The sequence below is a fragment of the Styela clava genome, chromosome 14 (assembly GCF_964204865.1).
Source record: "Styela clava chromosome 14, kaStyClav1.hap1.2, whole genome shotgun sequence".
In the NCBI taxonomy this organism is placed as follows: domain Eukaryota; kingdom Metazoa; phylum Chordata; class Ascidiacea; order Stolidobranchia; family Styelidae; genus Styela; species Styela clava.
In genome coordinates, this window is record NC_135263.1 from 8,516,083 (window position 1) to 8,529,426 (window position 13,344).

Sequence of the window (13,344 nt, forward strand, 5' to 3'; positions counted from 1 at the left end):
AAGTGCGGCAGAAACATCAAACCAGCCAGCAATGTTAGCATACAAACGAAAGGATATATAAGAATACCTGCTGTATTGAGAAGGTTTTGAGTAAAAACAACACCCGATAAGTTATGCCAGAAGATTATGATTTTCTGTTATTTGTAAGAAAACGGAACCGATGGATAAGAGAATAGGAAAGTAGATACGTGGTAGTTCGTAGTCCCAACGATAAACAGCGTTGTAAATGTTGTGCAATTAAAATTCTTCAATCTAAAAATGAAACTATTCATAGTCATTGATAACAGCCAGTTCTGTGTTATCTTCTGAATAATTTATAGATGCTTTCATTTTACTGAAATTAAAGGTCTGAATTGTTAGACGAAAATACGATTTTTCTTTGTGAATTACCGATCGGAATCACGAAAATTCTATTATCAACTTCGTATCACTGTTTAATACTAGACACATATGTTGCCTATTATATTTGAAACCTATGTAGCAATGTCGGTGTTAGCAAATCATTGTCAGCTTGTTAACTGAAAGCGACGTGAATAATGGCCACAAGATTTATTTAACTGAACATCAGATCGAGGCCGCTGATATGTCCTTATGCTACACATTTTAAATGTAAATAGACGTCATACTACAAGGGCATACGAAAGTTCGTGTTGACTGAAGATTCCTTTGTTTTGCAGATTATTATAACTGAGAAATTAGATTTTTGTTGGTCTAGGAGAAAATAAAAGACATCGTATGTAATTACACAATGGAGATGCTTGGGTCAACTCTCACTGCCACTTACACCCGGCCGAAGTCGGTCGGAAACCACTTTCTTCCGTCTATAAGCACAATGACGGCAAGTTACAAGAGCCATGCCCCACCCCATGTGCTCAGTCATTCTCTAAGCTTGCCTTGGAGACCAAGTACATACTATAAGGTAAGGGATATAATACTTATGAGAAATCCAGTCTATCCATCAACACGAAATGAGGGCTAGCATATTTCTCTGGGTTCATATTTCTCTCGCGTTCATTAAGAAAATAAGATTTTGCGGAATAAATTTTAGTTATCTTGTGAATGCAAATCATTGAATAACGATTACACCATTTAACAGACATAGATTGCTTTATGGACAATATGTGTTTGTAAATAACTTGAACGTGAAGTCAATAGCATGGGTATGCACAAAAATAGAAAAGTCTGAATTCCCTTGCCTAATCGCCCGTTTCTTCGGGCTTAGACGAAAAACTAGTTACTGATTGATATTCAATGACGTCATAAATAAAGGCTCTCCATTGAGTCAAAAATATGACTGAGATAGTGATAAAATACCTCCTGAGGTGAGCACTCATTTATAAATCATTTATTTCTATTTCCCAGGTCGCCCAAGTCAACCCCACCCTCAATCCAATGAATCGTACATTCCCGTCCACGCTTGATAAAATTCCACCGCTGTCAGCCAGTAATCGCACAGCTCTTTTCACTCGTTACACACCTGATGACTGGTTCAAGTCCAATATCACCAACTACAAAACATCAGAATCATGGCGAAACAGCGCTGAGCGATTGAGAGCAGACACAGCACGAATGGTTCAAGATAAAGAACAGCTGACCTTTCGCACTCAACAAGAAAGCAGCAAAAACTTGGGAGAACGAGTAAGCGACATAACTTTCTGGAAATCGGAGCTGCAACACGAAATAGAAAATCAAATTGCGGAAACAAATGCCTTGACAGAGGTGAAAAAGCGTCTTGAACGTGGCCTTGCTGAAACTGAAGGTCCACTTCAAGTTGCTCAGGAATGCCTCTACCACCGTGAACGCCGACAGGGTATCGACTTGGTGCACGATGACGTCGAAAGAAATCTGCTGCGGGTGAGTTTCTTTCGTATTCATATTTGAATAAAGACTGAATTGTGTCGCCGTGTGGAAGTAATCATGCAACCGAATCAGTTTTCAATATGAGCGAACATTCGGGCGAAAGATGTGATTATTTTGCGAGGCGAAAATATGATAGTAGGCTTATTTATCGATATCAGTAATAAACAGTTGGTGGAACTCAAATTAAAAAGTTATACTTATGACAAATAATTTAAGCAATCAATTTGCAGTTTGTTTACAACATCGCAGAATATCAGTGTTTCAGTGCTCAAGTGTCGCTACTCCTGTCAAGCTAACATTTCTAAATTGAAACCCTGTACCACAGTCGGCGTCGAGTAGGCTCTTTGCGTTGTCCATAATTACTCAAGCTTCTTTCACAGAAGTTCACGAACGCAACTTGTGCCGGTAAAACTTCGTAAACTAATCGGTTTCGACCAACTCCTTTTGAGCCAAGCACGAATCGATAACGAATAGCGATTTCTGTGAATAAATGATGTATCGCTCATATTTGGCTCAGTTGTAGTTTTTAAATATATGGTTAACTGTTCGAGAAGTCCTTTGTTGGTCGTATACAAGTGTCTACTTACTTATAAGTGTCCCGGCTCGTTCGGTATCTTTAAGTCCTTGTCCTAAATGGAAGCGAATTGTAGATGATTGGATTGAGCCAATTTACTTCAATGTTGTTGAATGTCGTTAAGAATGAAACAAAAATGTGATAAAAAAATATCAAGATTATGTCAAGAAGTTCGGCCACCCTTGTTACTGAAATGTAATTCTGCGTCTACCTCCAAGTATGTTTCTTAAACTTATTTCATCTCTTTTGTGAGCAACAATGCCCCCCGTTCTCCGCAAGCCACAATTAACAGTGTTTTTCTTCATATTTCCTCAATGTGAAGAATATTTTTTATTGTGTGGTAAAAATAATTGTCTAGTCCATTTTGGTCTTGTCTAGACTAAACAAGATTATCACTAAGTTGGAGGCGATTTTCATTGTTGATCATCATCAAGGTCTGATCTGTATGGGTTTTAGAAAAGCTCTACTATTATGGGAGAATGCATTTTTTGCTCTGGTCGCCTTATACTTTCTAATGAGTCTGTGCAAGCTTGTCATTATATATATTCGAAAAAAGGTTTGCTATATATTTTACATGCCTAGATCAATGTGTCTGGAATGATTTGATTGACTTGGTAAAAGCTGTAATTGTGTGATATTTTGCAACACAGCAGTGAAATTTTCACTAAAAGTCGAGGCTGTTAGCAAAGCCCGAATTTGTTTCGACCTTAACTAGCTTTGACTGCCGGCCGTGCATGATAGTGAGGAAGCTCAATATTAGCGTAATTTTCTACACCAAACGCTATGAATATTTAGATTTACTTTAATGCGGTTTTACATGATGGGTTTCTGAGCATATAGACTGAAGGCGTACTGAACAAATTGACAAGCACAGGCACGACGTTTGGCACAAAGACGCAGACTCATGTAATTCACGAAACGTCGTTTTCTATCGCATTACAGTCGTTCAAGTTTATAATTTGCGATGTCAAACATGCTCTGTATAAATATTAAACATCCCCAGTGCATACATCAAACTTCAGCCTCTTTCCTTGACCCGTTGCCGAGGTGATAGTCACGTGTTTTTTCGGTCTGTATTCGATGATTCAACTTAAAGTGAATTAAAAATTAAATTAAAACTTGGATTAAAAAACAAAATAAAGGATTATAGCCTTCAATATTCTACTCTAATTTTATTGAGGTGAAGTTAATTATTTTAATTTTATCGGTTCGTGCATTAAGAAATGAAGAAAAGACTCAATGTACTCCTGTTTGAAGTCATTTCAATGTTTTCGTTCTCATTGAATAAAGATTTCATTTCAAATCTCTTACTGGGAATTTTTTTATTCTTATTTTCAGGAAGTTGACGTCATCAAATCATGCCAAGAACGCATGCGCAGACACATCGATAGAGCAATCGCCCAGTTATCGTGAGTTTTTAAATTCTAGTGTAGGAAAATCCATCTTCATATTGAATAAAAAGCAATGGAATTATTCACTAAACAAAACTAACAACTCACACAATTTTAATCGTCAACCTTCAATCGCTTGAACATCACGTATGAGATGTAACTTCCGCATGAACAAGACCGACATTCATTGCCCCAAATATATTAAATGAATGTTATGTATATATAACTACAAAACACAGTTTATGATTTTGTTCAAGCGTGTGCCGTGGTGTCATAACCTACAACACAATAAGCGATTTTACAAGCATTATTGACCGCCCTCAAAGGGCGTATAGAGATATCATTGTGAAAACATGAAGAACATAATGAAAATGTAAGAAATTTAGATCGACGGAACAAAAGCATCCTTAAGAAGGATCGAATATGGATTAATAATTTATTCTTTTTGTTTAAACAACAATTGAACGACGATCCAAAACTAATTTAACACCGGTGCTTCTTTTGTTCGTGGCGGTGTTTAACTGCCTGAGATATAGCGAAATGTTAGTGATATTTGTTCGTTCTGGTTCATGTAAGGATTGATATAATGTAAACGACAAACCATACAATGACACTCTAAACAAAGAAAATTGAAAACGTACCCAGCTCGGTTTTGTCTGTTTCTATCTGAGCTTAAACAAACCCTTTGTTACAAATGTTATGATATTTTAAAATGTTGTCTGATTATTGTTAATTTGTTCACGCGTGGTTTATAAATAAATCGCACCCATCCACACGCTATTCTTCCACGTAAAACGCTTGGCCAACATACATATAAGTAGTAATTATATGGGTTAATGTTGTCAATATGCCAGTAATCTAACGATAATAAGAAAGTCATATTCGGTCGGTAAAAATAATAAGAATGATTGAGTCTTCTCTTCCTGCTTTGAAGGTGAGTTCCAGGTTACGTAAATATCATCGCTTTGATGCTATTATAACGGAATATGCTTCATCGACCGGTGAATATAATATCTGCAAAATTAATTTGGTACCGTTGAAACATTATTACCTTTGGCGTAGGGTAATTTATCTGAGAGCGACGATATGTTGGACATTATATTAAATTTGTAAAAATTGGCCAGACACATTCTACTATTTATTTCGCTACATAAGTTTAATAAAAATTAATAATATTCTCTACTATGACCTCGTCCCCGACTTTATTCATGGATAAGTAATATCCTATCCTGATATCTTATCGTTTGCAGGCCTGTTTCTATTTGATGTGCAGCGCATATGATATATTTCAGGTTTATATCATCTACAACTATATTGTTTGAATATCAGAGGCAAACTTTATAATGCTTTGTAATCGCTATGAACATTACATCAACATAAGTTATTATTTCACAAAATTTATGAGTTTTCTACACACAACGTTGATATATAAATGAAATTTTACGTTACAAAAATCAAGAAATCCAAAACAGGCTTGTGATCTATGAATAAATATTCTTTGGAACATCTTCACAACTTGATGTTATGCGCACAATTCGTTATTAGTTGATCAGACATGATCTCAACTAATGTTCGTCAAAAGGGCGTGTCCATACAAATGTCCATTGATCACTAATGGTTCAACAAAAGCTTCCAGTAATCATTCCAAATATTTAGCCTCGCTCAAGCCTACTCAAGTTGTGTTTACTTGTCTTAGTTCTTTGTAAATATAATAATGCGATAAATCCGTGATGTTCAGCGTGATTTAATCCTATCTAAATATTACCCCACGCTGTGTGGCGATGTTTTTGTCATTCTCTGACATTTAGTCGACAACTGACGCAATCCTATAATAAGTCATAATGTCCTAGAATGGGCCGACTAGAAATTGGACGTCATTTATTTGATGATCGAAAATATTTTATTACATTGGGAAAAAATGGCCACTGTCAAGTTCTTTTAACAGGAACAATCGTGCTGCACAACATGAACTAGAGAGAGACCACAGCGATAAATTCTCTGCACTTCGTATTGATGGCAGATGCCATTATTACAGAAATACATCGGATGGAATCGCATTCCATCGAGGAGTGGAAAAAGTTGATGCAACGTAAGCCATTATTTATTTTACTTTTGCTCAAAAGATTTAACTAATTTTGCCTATAATGTTTTTTGGAAAATATGACCTCCAAAAGGAAGATTTTAAAGTAAAGTAGTAAGTCCGAGATAATAAATTAATGTATGTTATATTAAAAGTTCAAATTTTTTCTACGATATGTACCAATTTTGACTAATTAATAAACTAAAAACCGAATTTTGTTTTTTTCAGAGTATCAGTCCCAGAAACCTGGGCCAAATTTAGCGACGACAACGTTCTGAGATCGCAAAGTGAAAGAGCTGCTTCTGCTAAATTACGTGATGATATTGAAAATCTGCTAAATGCTACAAGGCAAGTCAAATCGTTTTGTTACTATATAATCTAGATTCTAAGACATCAGCAGCGACAGACCGTAAAATAACGCACTAAAACAGTGGCCTCTGAAATTTTGTACCAGCGTCAATTTCAGCGATGAAAATGAAATTCCAATTAAAAAAGTGATTATCGCGACTCCGCATCGCATTTCATCCCAATAAATTGATGCAAATAGTGATATTCGTAATCTTGAAAGTTATCGACAAACGAATGAACGTTTAAAGTCATTTATTGACTTCATATAATTAAATTCTACACGTACGATTACCACCGGCTTGAATAAAAACATTGTGTATAAGCTTTATAAATGACGTTCGACTTAAGTCAGCAGGACAACATAACCACTCTTAAATATTTTATGACCTTGATCGCAAAACGTTTTTTTTTTCTAAAATCCAGGAATGAATCAATCTTGGATCATCACTATGGCCTACTAAATTCATGATTCATGCTTGACTGAGGATAATAATGATGTTGCGTAAATGCCCCCAACGGAATAAAAGTAAATAAAGTTGCTTTTTTCTATTCCAGTAACGAAATGTGGACGCAATTCAACAACGTTAATGTTTCGTTCACTAACCGTGTAGCTGAAACCGCTGACGCGAAGAACAAATTGCAGATGCATCTTGCAAAGGTATGTTTGGTGTACAACAAGCAAGAGTAAATTTTTACGTCAGGGAAAGATTTGGTGTTATGCTATAACATTATTGACTTCATTTAGACTCTCCAAGAAATGTTCTCTACTGAACAAACTATCGCACATTTGAGAAGAGCGATACAAGAAAAAGATTCTCCAATGCGTGTTGCACAAACAAGACTCGATGAAAGAACAAGACGACCAAATGTAGAACTTTGTCGCGATCCGTCTCAAATGAGGTATATTTAAGTTCATTATATGCTGTTTTCTAGAAAAAAAATGGGTAAAGTACCAATTAGAAATCATTCGTGTTGCACCAGAACTTTGAAAAAGTGTCCGACGATCACGAAAGAATTGTAATATCATTAATAATGTGAACGCTTTTTGCTTTATATTTCCCATAGTAGTGAACGATACTATGATTTAGGTTGAGAATAATATGTGGTAATTACATTTGAGGTAACAGATTACCCCGGGTACCAATATGACCAGCATAATATGTGACTACCAATGCGGGAAAGAACGACTTTACGCATGAATTTGAGGCGTCATTTGCTCCAACAGCCGTGTGTATGTACATGCTAATGCGCATTTCAAAAATTCACTTATAAATAGTAAATACGTGTTTCAGATTGGTTAGAGCTTAATTTTTTTTCATTTTTCAGACTCGTATCTGAAGTACACACCATCGATGAAACAATTAATACGTTGAAAATCCGTCTGAGGGAAGCGGAAGATACATTACAAGGATTGGTCCACACTAAAGCATCACTAGAGCACGATCTTGCAGTGAAAGCCAACAGTTTGTTCATTGATCAAGAAAAATGCATGGGAATGAGGAAAACCTTTCCAAGTACTCCGCGTTTAGTTGGATATTCTTAAAATATCCACTCAGACGCGGAATTTACTTGCCTCACGACATGTCGACTGCAAATGATTTTTTTGTTACGATAAGACTTTGCTTCTTTCATTTATTTGCTATGATGTCTTCACATTTGTTACAATTTCTGAATAAAACGATTGCTTTAGTTTTCTAAATCAAACGCTTCTATTAAATACGGTTTTTGATTTTAGGGTTCTAAACAAAAACAATGCATTTTAAGTTTATTTTTCTGATGGCAAAACGGTGTTAATTGAAAATTATTGGATAGATTAATTGTTTCTGTGTTATGTAATATTATTGTATTCATCCGTCCTGACGTGTGGCTTTGTAGTGTAGACTGTGTTATTAGATGGTATTGTAATTTCATCCTATAATTTAAAAGTCAATTCAATGTCCAAGAATTAATATTATACGACGTCTTTATATCTACAATAATATTTGGTGCATAATTTCCTGTTATGTTATAAGTGATAATAAACGGAATCAACAACTAAACAAAGTTTTACTACGTCACTATAAATATGACATCATCACGAGTTTAGATTATCTTCAACAATTGCACAATTATTCAATTAAAATAATGAAAGGTAATGTATATTGGGTTTTCACTGCCCCAGAAAACGAAATTTAAATTTTTATAATAAAAAGCCATATATTGTAATTATATAACTATATAATGAAACATGTTATTTCATTTAATATTATTTGTAATGAGCCATATAAGACAGTATTATTTATGGTAAAATGCTTTGGGCTAATTAAAGCACTCGCAAATTATCTAGACTTTACTTTATAGGTTAAGACACTCACGGATTCCATTTTTAAAATAATTGATTACTGATTTTCTTTTGCTTCTTGTTGTATAAAACATTATTATTTTACCCTCACATTCATTGGTCTCGCTTCACTCAAATTCTCTAGATTTACAGATTCTTGTCGCTGGTAGTTAACTCGAAAATTAGTGTTTTTGTGTATATTTTTCTATTAATTACTTTTTTGCATCTGAATAAGTCATTTATTAACTGACATTACTTAGACAAAACTTTATTTTTCGGAAAAGATATGATGTTCTATAAATGGTTTATTTTGTTTCATTTTTGTGTGATGTAGCATCTGAAATTGTTTGATTTAAAGTTTGTTTTTTTGGTTGCATTAGTTTAATCATCAGTCAAAATTTCTGTCAAGTGAGGACTACGATATAAGCATTTCTATTTGATCTATCTATATATGGTCCATCCTTGAAGAAGAATGAACGTTGACTGGTTACTTTATTTTAGTCACAGATGACGCCGTAAGAGATTATATTAGTAGTTCGCTGTGTGCCCTATCCCTGGAATAATAACTATTATGCCCCCGCCATACATAAATCAATCAATTTGTGTTGTTTATAATCACACAACCTATTCGGTCAGATGCGCCCCGTATTTTTTCATTTACTAATTTCGCTCAATTACCTCAAAATTGAGGTTGAAAAAACAAATTATTCAACACTAATTCGAAAAACCCTGAATATCTACTAAGATTTTCCCCAAATTTAAGTTTTGTTCACATAGGCCAACTCCTATGTTGCATTTAAGTTGTTATTTACTGAACGTTTTTGCTTCTTATTTTTTTGTAGATGTGCTCAATGTAAATATTGCTTTATTAACCCATGCATAGAAATTCAATAATCGATCAAGGATGGCCAAGCACAATTGTACAAATCTCACAAAATTGAAATGAATTTAGACAATTATATCAAATTAAAGCTTGGCCATATTTGATTTGTCATGGAATTTTTAGGAAATTTTTTGAATATATTTTCTTGTTTCTTTAGAAACTACATACGCATCACATTGCACTTATTTTTGTAGTTTCGGTCAAAAAATGATCATTGTGGACACAGTAACGGCGTTTCCAGTCAATACTTGTCCCAATTGATCAAATTATGATCGTTTTTTTTTTTTTTTCCAGTGTTAAATTTATCTCGTTTTGCGAGAAACTTGCCATGGTAACAATGTGTGAAACAAAATGCAAGTACACCAAGTCATACGTGTTTCAAGTTTAATTGAAGATGAATTTTCTGCTGGGTTGTTTTTATTGTTTATTGTGAATATTAGTATGCCATATTTAGAAAATAAAATTTCTGGGATAAGAAGTCCCGTATGGTATATCCCCAGTCCATTGCACGATGTAGAACTGCCCGAAGTTTGTCAAAATGAAACATTTTGTCTGCATTTTTCTGATTGTATTATTTTAGGAAAAATCCCACATATTTGCTTGCTCATGAAGCACGTCCAGTAATGGAGATCCAAGCAAAAAAATGAAATGAACGAACTGTAAATTAAATAGCTTATGAAGTCGTTTGTTTCATTTACACTCGTAAGTACCATATACTTTTTATATAGACTGATATTATCACCGTTTTGCTATAATTTTATGTAATAAAAAAGGATTTTTATAAGAAAAACGTCGGGTCCTAAGTTTTTTTGAGGTATTGTATAGAGTAGGTATGTCAGGAAACTTTACTCTACAGAAACCATACCCAGCTTCGTGGACAGAAAGCGCCAAATCAAAATGCTTGTGGTAAAAGCTGAAATAAAACTTGCCTGATAATCAAAGCAATCACGGATAACCTACTGAAGTCCCAAACTTTATTGCAATCCCTGCTACATTTTGGCACGAGATGCCCCTGCTTTTCCCGCACTCCAAACAACATTGCCTTCCTTAGATAAATTTAAATTTACAATGAGTGTTTTCGTTACTGCTCAATGCTCATGTAAAATCGTGTTTTGAAAATGAGAGCATGATAACAGTGCCCATTCAAAAAAGCATGTGGTACTGATACAATGGATATTTTTTGTTGAAAATTGAATAAAAATTCAGTTATCATATTGGCTCGAAATTTTCTCAATTTCCATATTTTTTGCTTGTGTTTTGTCCAGTTTCAGAGATTAGTAAGTTATGGTAGCTCGATTCTTAAAACTATAACACGTAGACATGAAAGTAAGAGCTGTTAGCTGCAGTGTTCTACCCAAGTATATACCGATCATGAGAAGGGTATACAACTTGAAAATGGTGTACGAAGATTGCACAGTCTAAATTAGGCTTCTAAACTGTAATATAATAAACATATTTTCAATTGGAGACAACAATGCAAATGCTGCACATGGTTGCTTTGCTGTTTTACATTAATTAAAAGGAAAACGCCTGACTGCCTCCGCCAAGCAGATACAAACTCGCTGCTCAATTTAGGAATTGAGAGGTTTGCCTGCAAGGACGTGCGATCGGCAGGATGTTTACGTCAGGGTCATTTTGCGATGCTTTAGGAACTTGAGCATACCGATACAATAAAATTTATATTGGGAAACATGAATATAACATCGAGTAATTCCGACTCATGTCGAGATCAAATCGAATAACTTCCGATGCTTCATGATTTCGAATGGAAATTTGTAATCGGATCGGAAGGATTTATTTAACTTAAAACTAAAGAATATTTAGAATGAATTGAGTAAAAACACAGAACAAGTAAATGTTACTAATTAAACAAGTACCCCCCCTATAGGGGGCGACTTCTACTACACTACATGGGTCGGCATTAATAAGATGAACAAAAGAGCAATGCCCAAATATATGGACATGAAGATCAAAGCGAAGTAGTGTCAAATCGTCCACAGTATCACTGAATGCGAATAATTGTGAACTGTTCTTTTTCTGTTTTAATATAGCAGTAATGTTAAAGTAAAAGCTTAGAAAACGGTCTAAGTGAGATTTCCCCCAGAGATTTCACTACACCGACTATACGCCATCTTACTGTCGGTAAACATCACGGCACGGAGTTTCAACCTTGATATATTTCATATTAGAGTTTGAATTCTGTCACCATTGATGAGGTTTCAAGAGATTTACAATTAATACCGAAAATATATTTAGGAATGACATAATGATGAGATTTTGTTAATGTATATATATATATATACAATGATGCGTGTACTATACAAGAAATGTTATGAGTATAATTTACATAATACGAAATGACAATAATACGAAATGTCACTAATGTAGACTTATAAGACTTTCAAATATCGACATTGCTTTCCTGCATTTATCTTCTGTTTCAGCAATGAATAAAACGTGGTCGTTCGCGCCATGCATCTCTGCCACATAGACATCTACACACGAGGTTTTAGTCAGACGAATCGCATCGGCAAGTCGCTGACTTCCAATCACGCTCTTGTACCGGTAGTGCTTCTTCAAATCATAAGTTTCTTGAGGTGTGTTATACTCAGCGTGGTTATAAAGCTTTTGAAATTCATCAATTGCAGAGTCTGGGTTAAACTTGCGGTCAGGTGAAAGGCGATGTAGTCGAATGTTCAAACAATCACCAATTGTTTGAGTATCCAATCGCACACCGTTCGAAGCCCTGTATAATAATATGAATAGAAAAAATGATGAAACAGTATTTTATTTGTATTCAATAATAGCCAGTTAGAGCTCAATAGATGCAACAAGGTTGTTTACTGCCAAATGGTGAAAACAGTTGGATAAAGCAAAAAGTACAAAGAAAAGAGTCTGGAGTTTTGATCTATGTTTGTCTTAATCACAAATGAAGATGAATATTTCGCAGTGGTCTCACTTAATCTCCGAATCAAAACTTTGAATATTCTGTTGATACATTGTGCACAGATTCATTTGAAAATACAAATATATGGAAATATATGGATATTATACCATTGACGATATTCTCACCAAATTCTGTCGAGTGTACTGCGTCGAGTAAGTTCAAGATATCCAAAAATATCTTTGTCGACAGAAATCATATTTTCATCATTCTTATCAGTGGGTCCGCCTGAATTAGCTAAATAAAATATGAAAAGATTAGGTACAAATCCACACAAATGACATAGATTTAGAAAAAGTTCCACCGTAGAAATATACGTCTATGTGACACGATATAGGAGAAACAGCGCCTCTGTGTGATGCCGAATTTCAGTTTGCACTTACCGGCATTTAATTTTATTAAATTTTTTATAACTGAAAAAAGTCCAATAAAATCGCATCTATCAACAATTTACACTAATTAGCTACCTTGATTTGGGCCATTCGTCATTTTTTCTCGATCCAGAAAGTGTTTGAACATGTCCAACGCCATCCTGCATTTTTCGTGGTTCGGAGCAGTGAATATAATGTTGCATGGTGAATCATGCACTCGATCCATGTGTACTTGAGGAAACTCAGGACGAAGACTAGCAAAAATTCTTTCCAGTGCTTCATTAGGTAAATTCGAATCGAATTTGGTCGTATCCTGAGCGACAGAATTTGAAACTTTTTCATAAAGATCCTTCAAAGATTTTTCTGCTTTTTTAGGGTTTCCATCTGAAGTTGTAGGAGTGAGATTAATTTTGGACTTGTCGCCCATCACAGATTCGTTCATGTCAACGTCGAATTTTTTCCTAAAAATATATGTATATAAATTGTGTAGGCAAATAAGACTCTACATTAACGAACATCTGTGTTTGTTAAATTGTGAAAACGTTATTACTTTCTCAGTGATTATCATAGCTT

General features: G+C 34.7%; 2 protein-coding genes across 2 annotated transcripts; one reads left to right on the forward strand and one right to left on the reverse strand.

The window, feature by feature from the left end:
• The first annotated feature begins 681 nt into the window (after positions 1-681).
• Positions 682-10,246, forward strand: LOC120341595 (tektin-3-like). Its single transcript, XM_039410130.2, has 8 exons — positions 682-919; positions 1,363-1,854; positions 3,773-3,843; positions 5,771-5,914; positions 6,134-6,253; positions 6,809-6,911; positions 6,999-7,153; positions 7,580-10,246. Exons 1-8 carry the CDS (start codon positions 749-751, stop codon positions 7,794-7,796), a joined length of 1,473 nt encoding a protein of 490 aa, XP_039266064.2. The 5' UTR covers positions 682-748; the 3' UTR covers positions 7,797-10,246.
• A 1,551-nt stretch (positions 10,247-11,797) lies between these two features.
• On the reverse strand, positions 11,798-13,344 carry LOC144431950 (uncharacterized). Its single transcript, XM_078119795.1, has 3 exons — positions 12,868-13,344; positions 12,529-12,637; positions 11,798-12,202 (listed from the first exon to the last, which is right to left on the reverse strand). Exons 1-3 carry the CDS (start codon positions 13,211-13,213, stop codon positions 11,836-11,838), a joined length of 822 nt encoding a protein of 273 aa, XP_077975921.1. The 5' UTR covers positions 13,214-13,344; the 3' UTR covers positions 11,798-11,835.

Coding starts and splice junctions, on each gene's coding strand:
- LOC120341595 (XM_039410130.2), top strand. CDS start 749: ATGGAGATGCTTGGGTCAACTCTCACTGCCACTTACACCCGGCCGAAG. Junction 3,844..5,770: donor AGAGCAATCGCCCAGTTATC/GTGAGTTTTTAA, acceptor TTCTTTTAACAG/GAACAATCGTGCTGCACAAC. Junction 5,915..6,133: donor GTGGAAAAAGTTGATGCAAC/GTAAGCCATTAT, acceptor TGTTTTTTTCAG/AGTATCAGTCCCAGAAACCT.
- LOC144431950 (XM_078119795.1), bottom strand. CDS start 13,213: ATGAACGAATCTGTGATGGGCGACAAGTCCAAAATTAATCTCACTCCT. Junction 12,638..12,867: donor GACGAATGGCCCAAATCAAG/GTAGCTAATTAG, acceptor TATTTTATTTAG/CTAATTCAGGCGGACCCACT. Junction 12,203..12,528: donor AGTACACTCGACAGAATTTG/GTGAGAATATCG, acceptor ATTATTATACAG/GGCTTCGAACGGTGTGCGAT.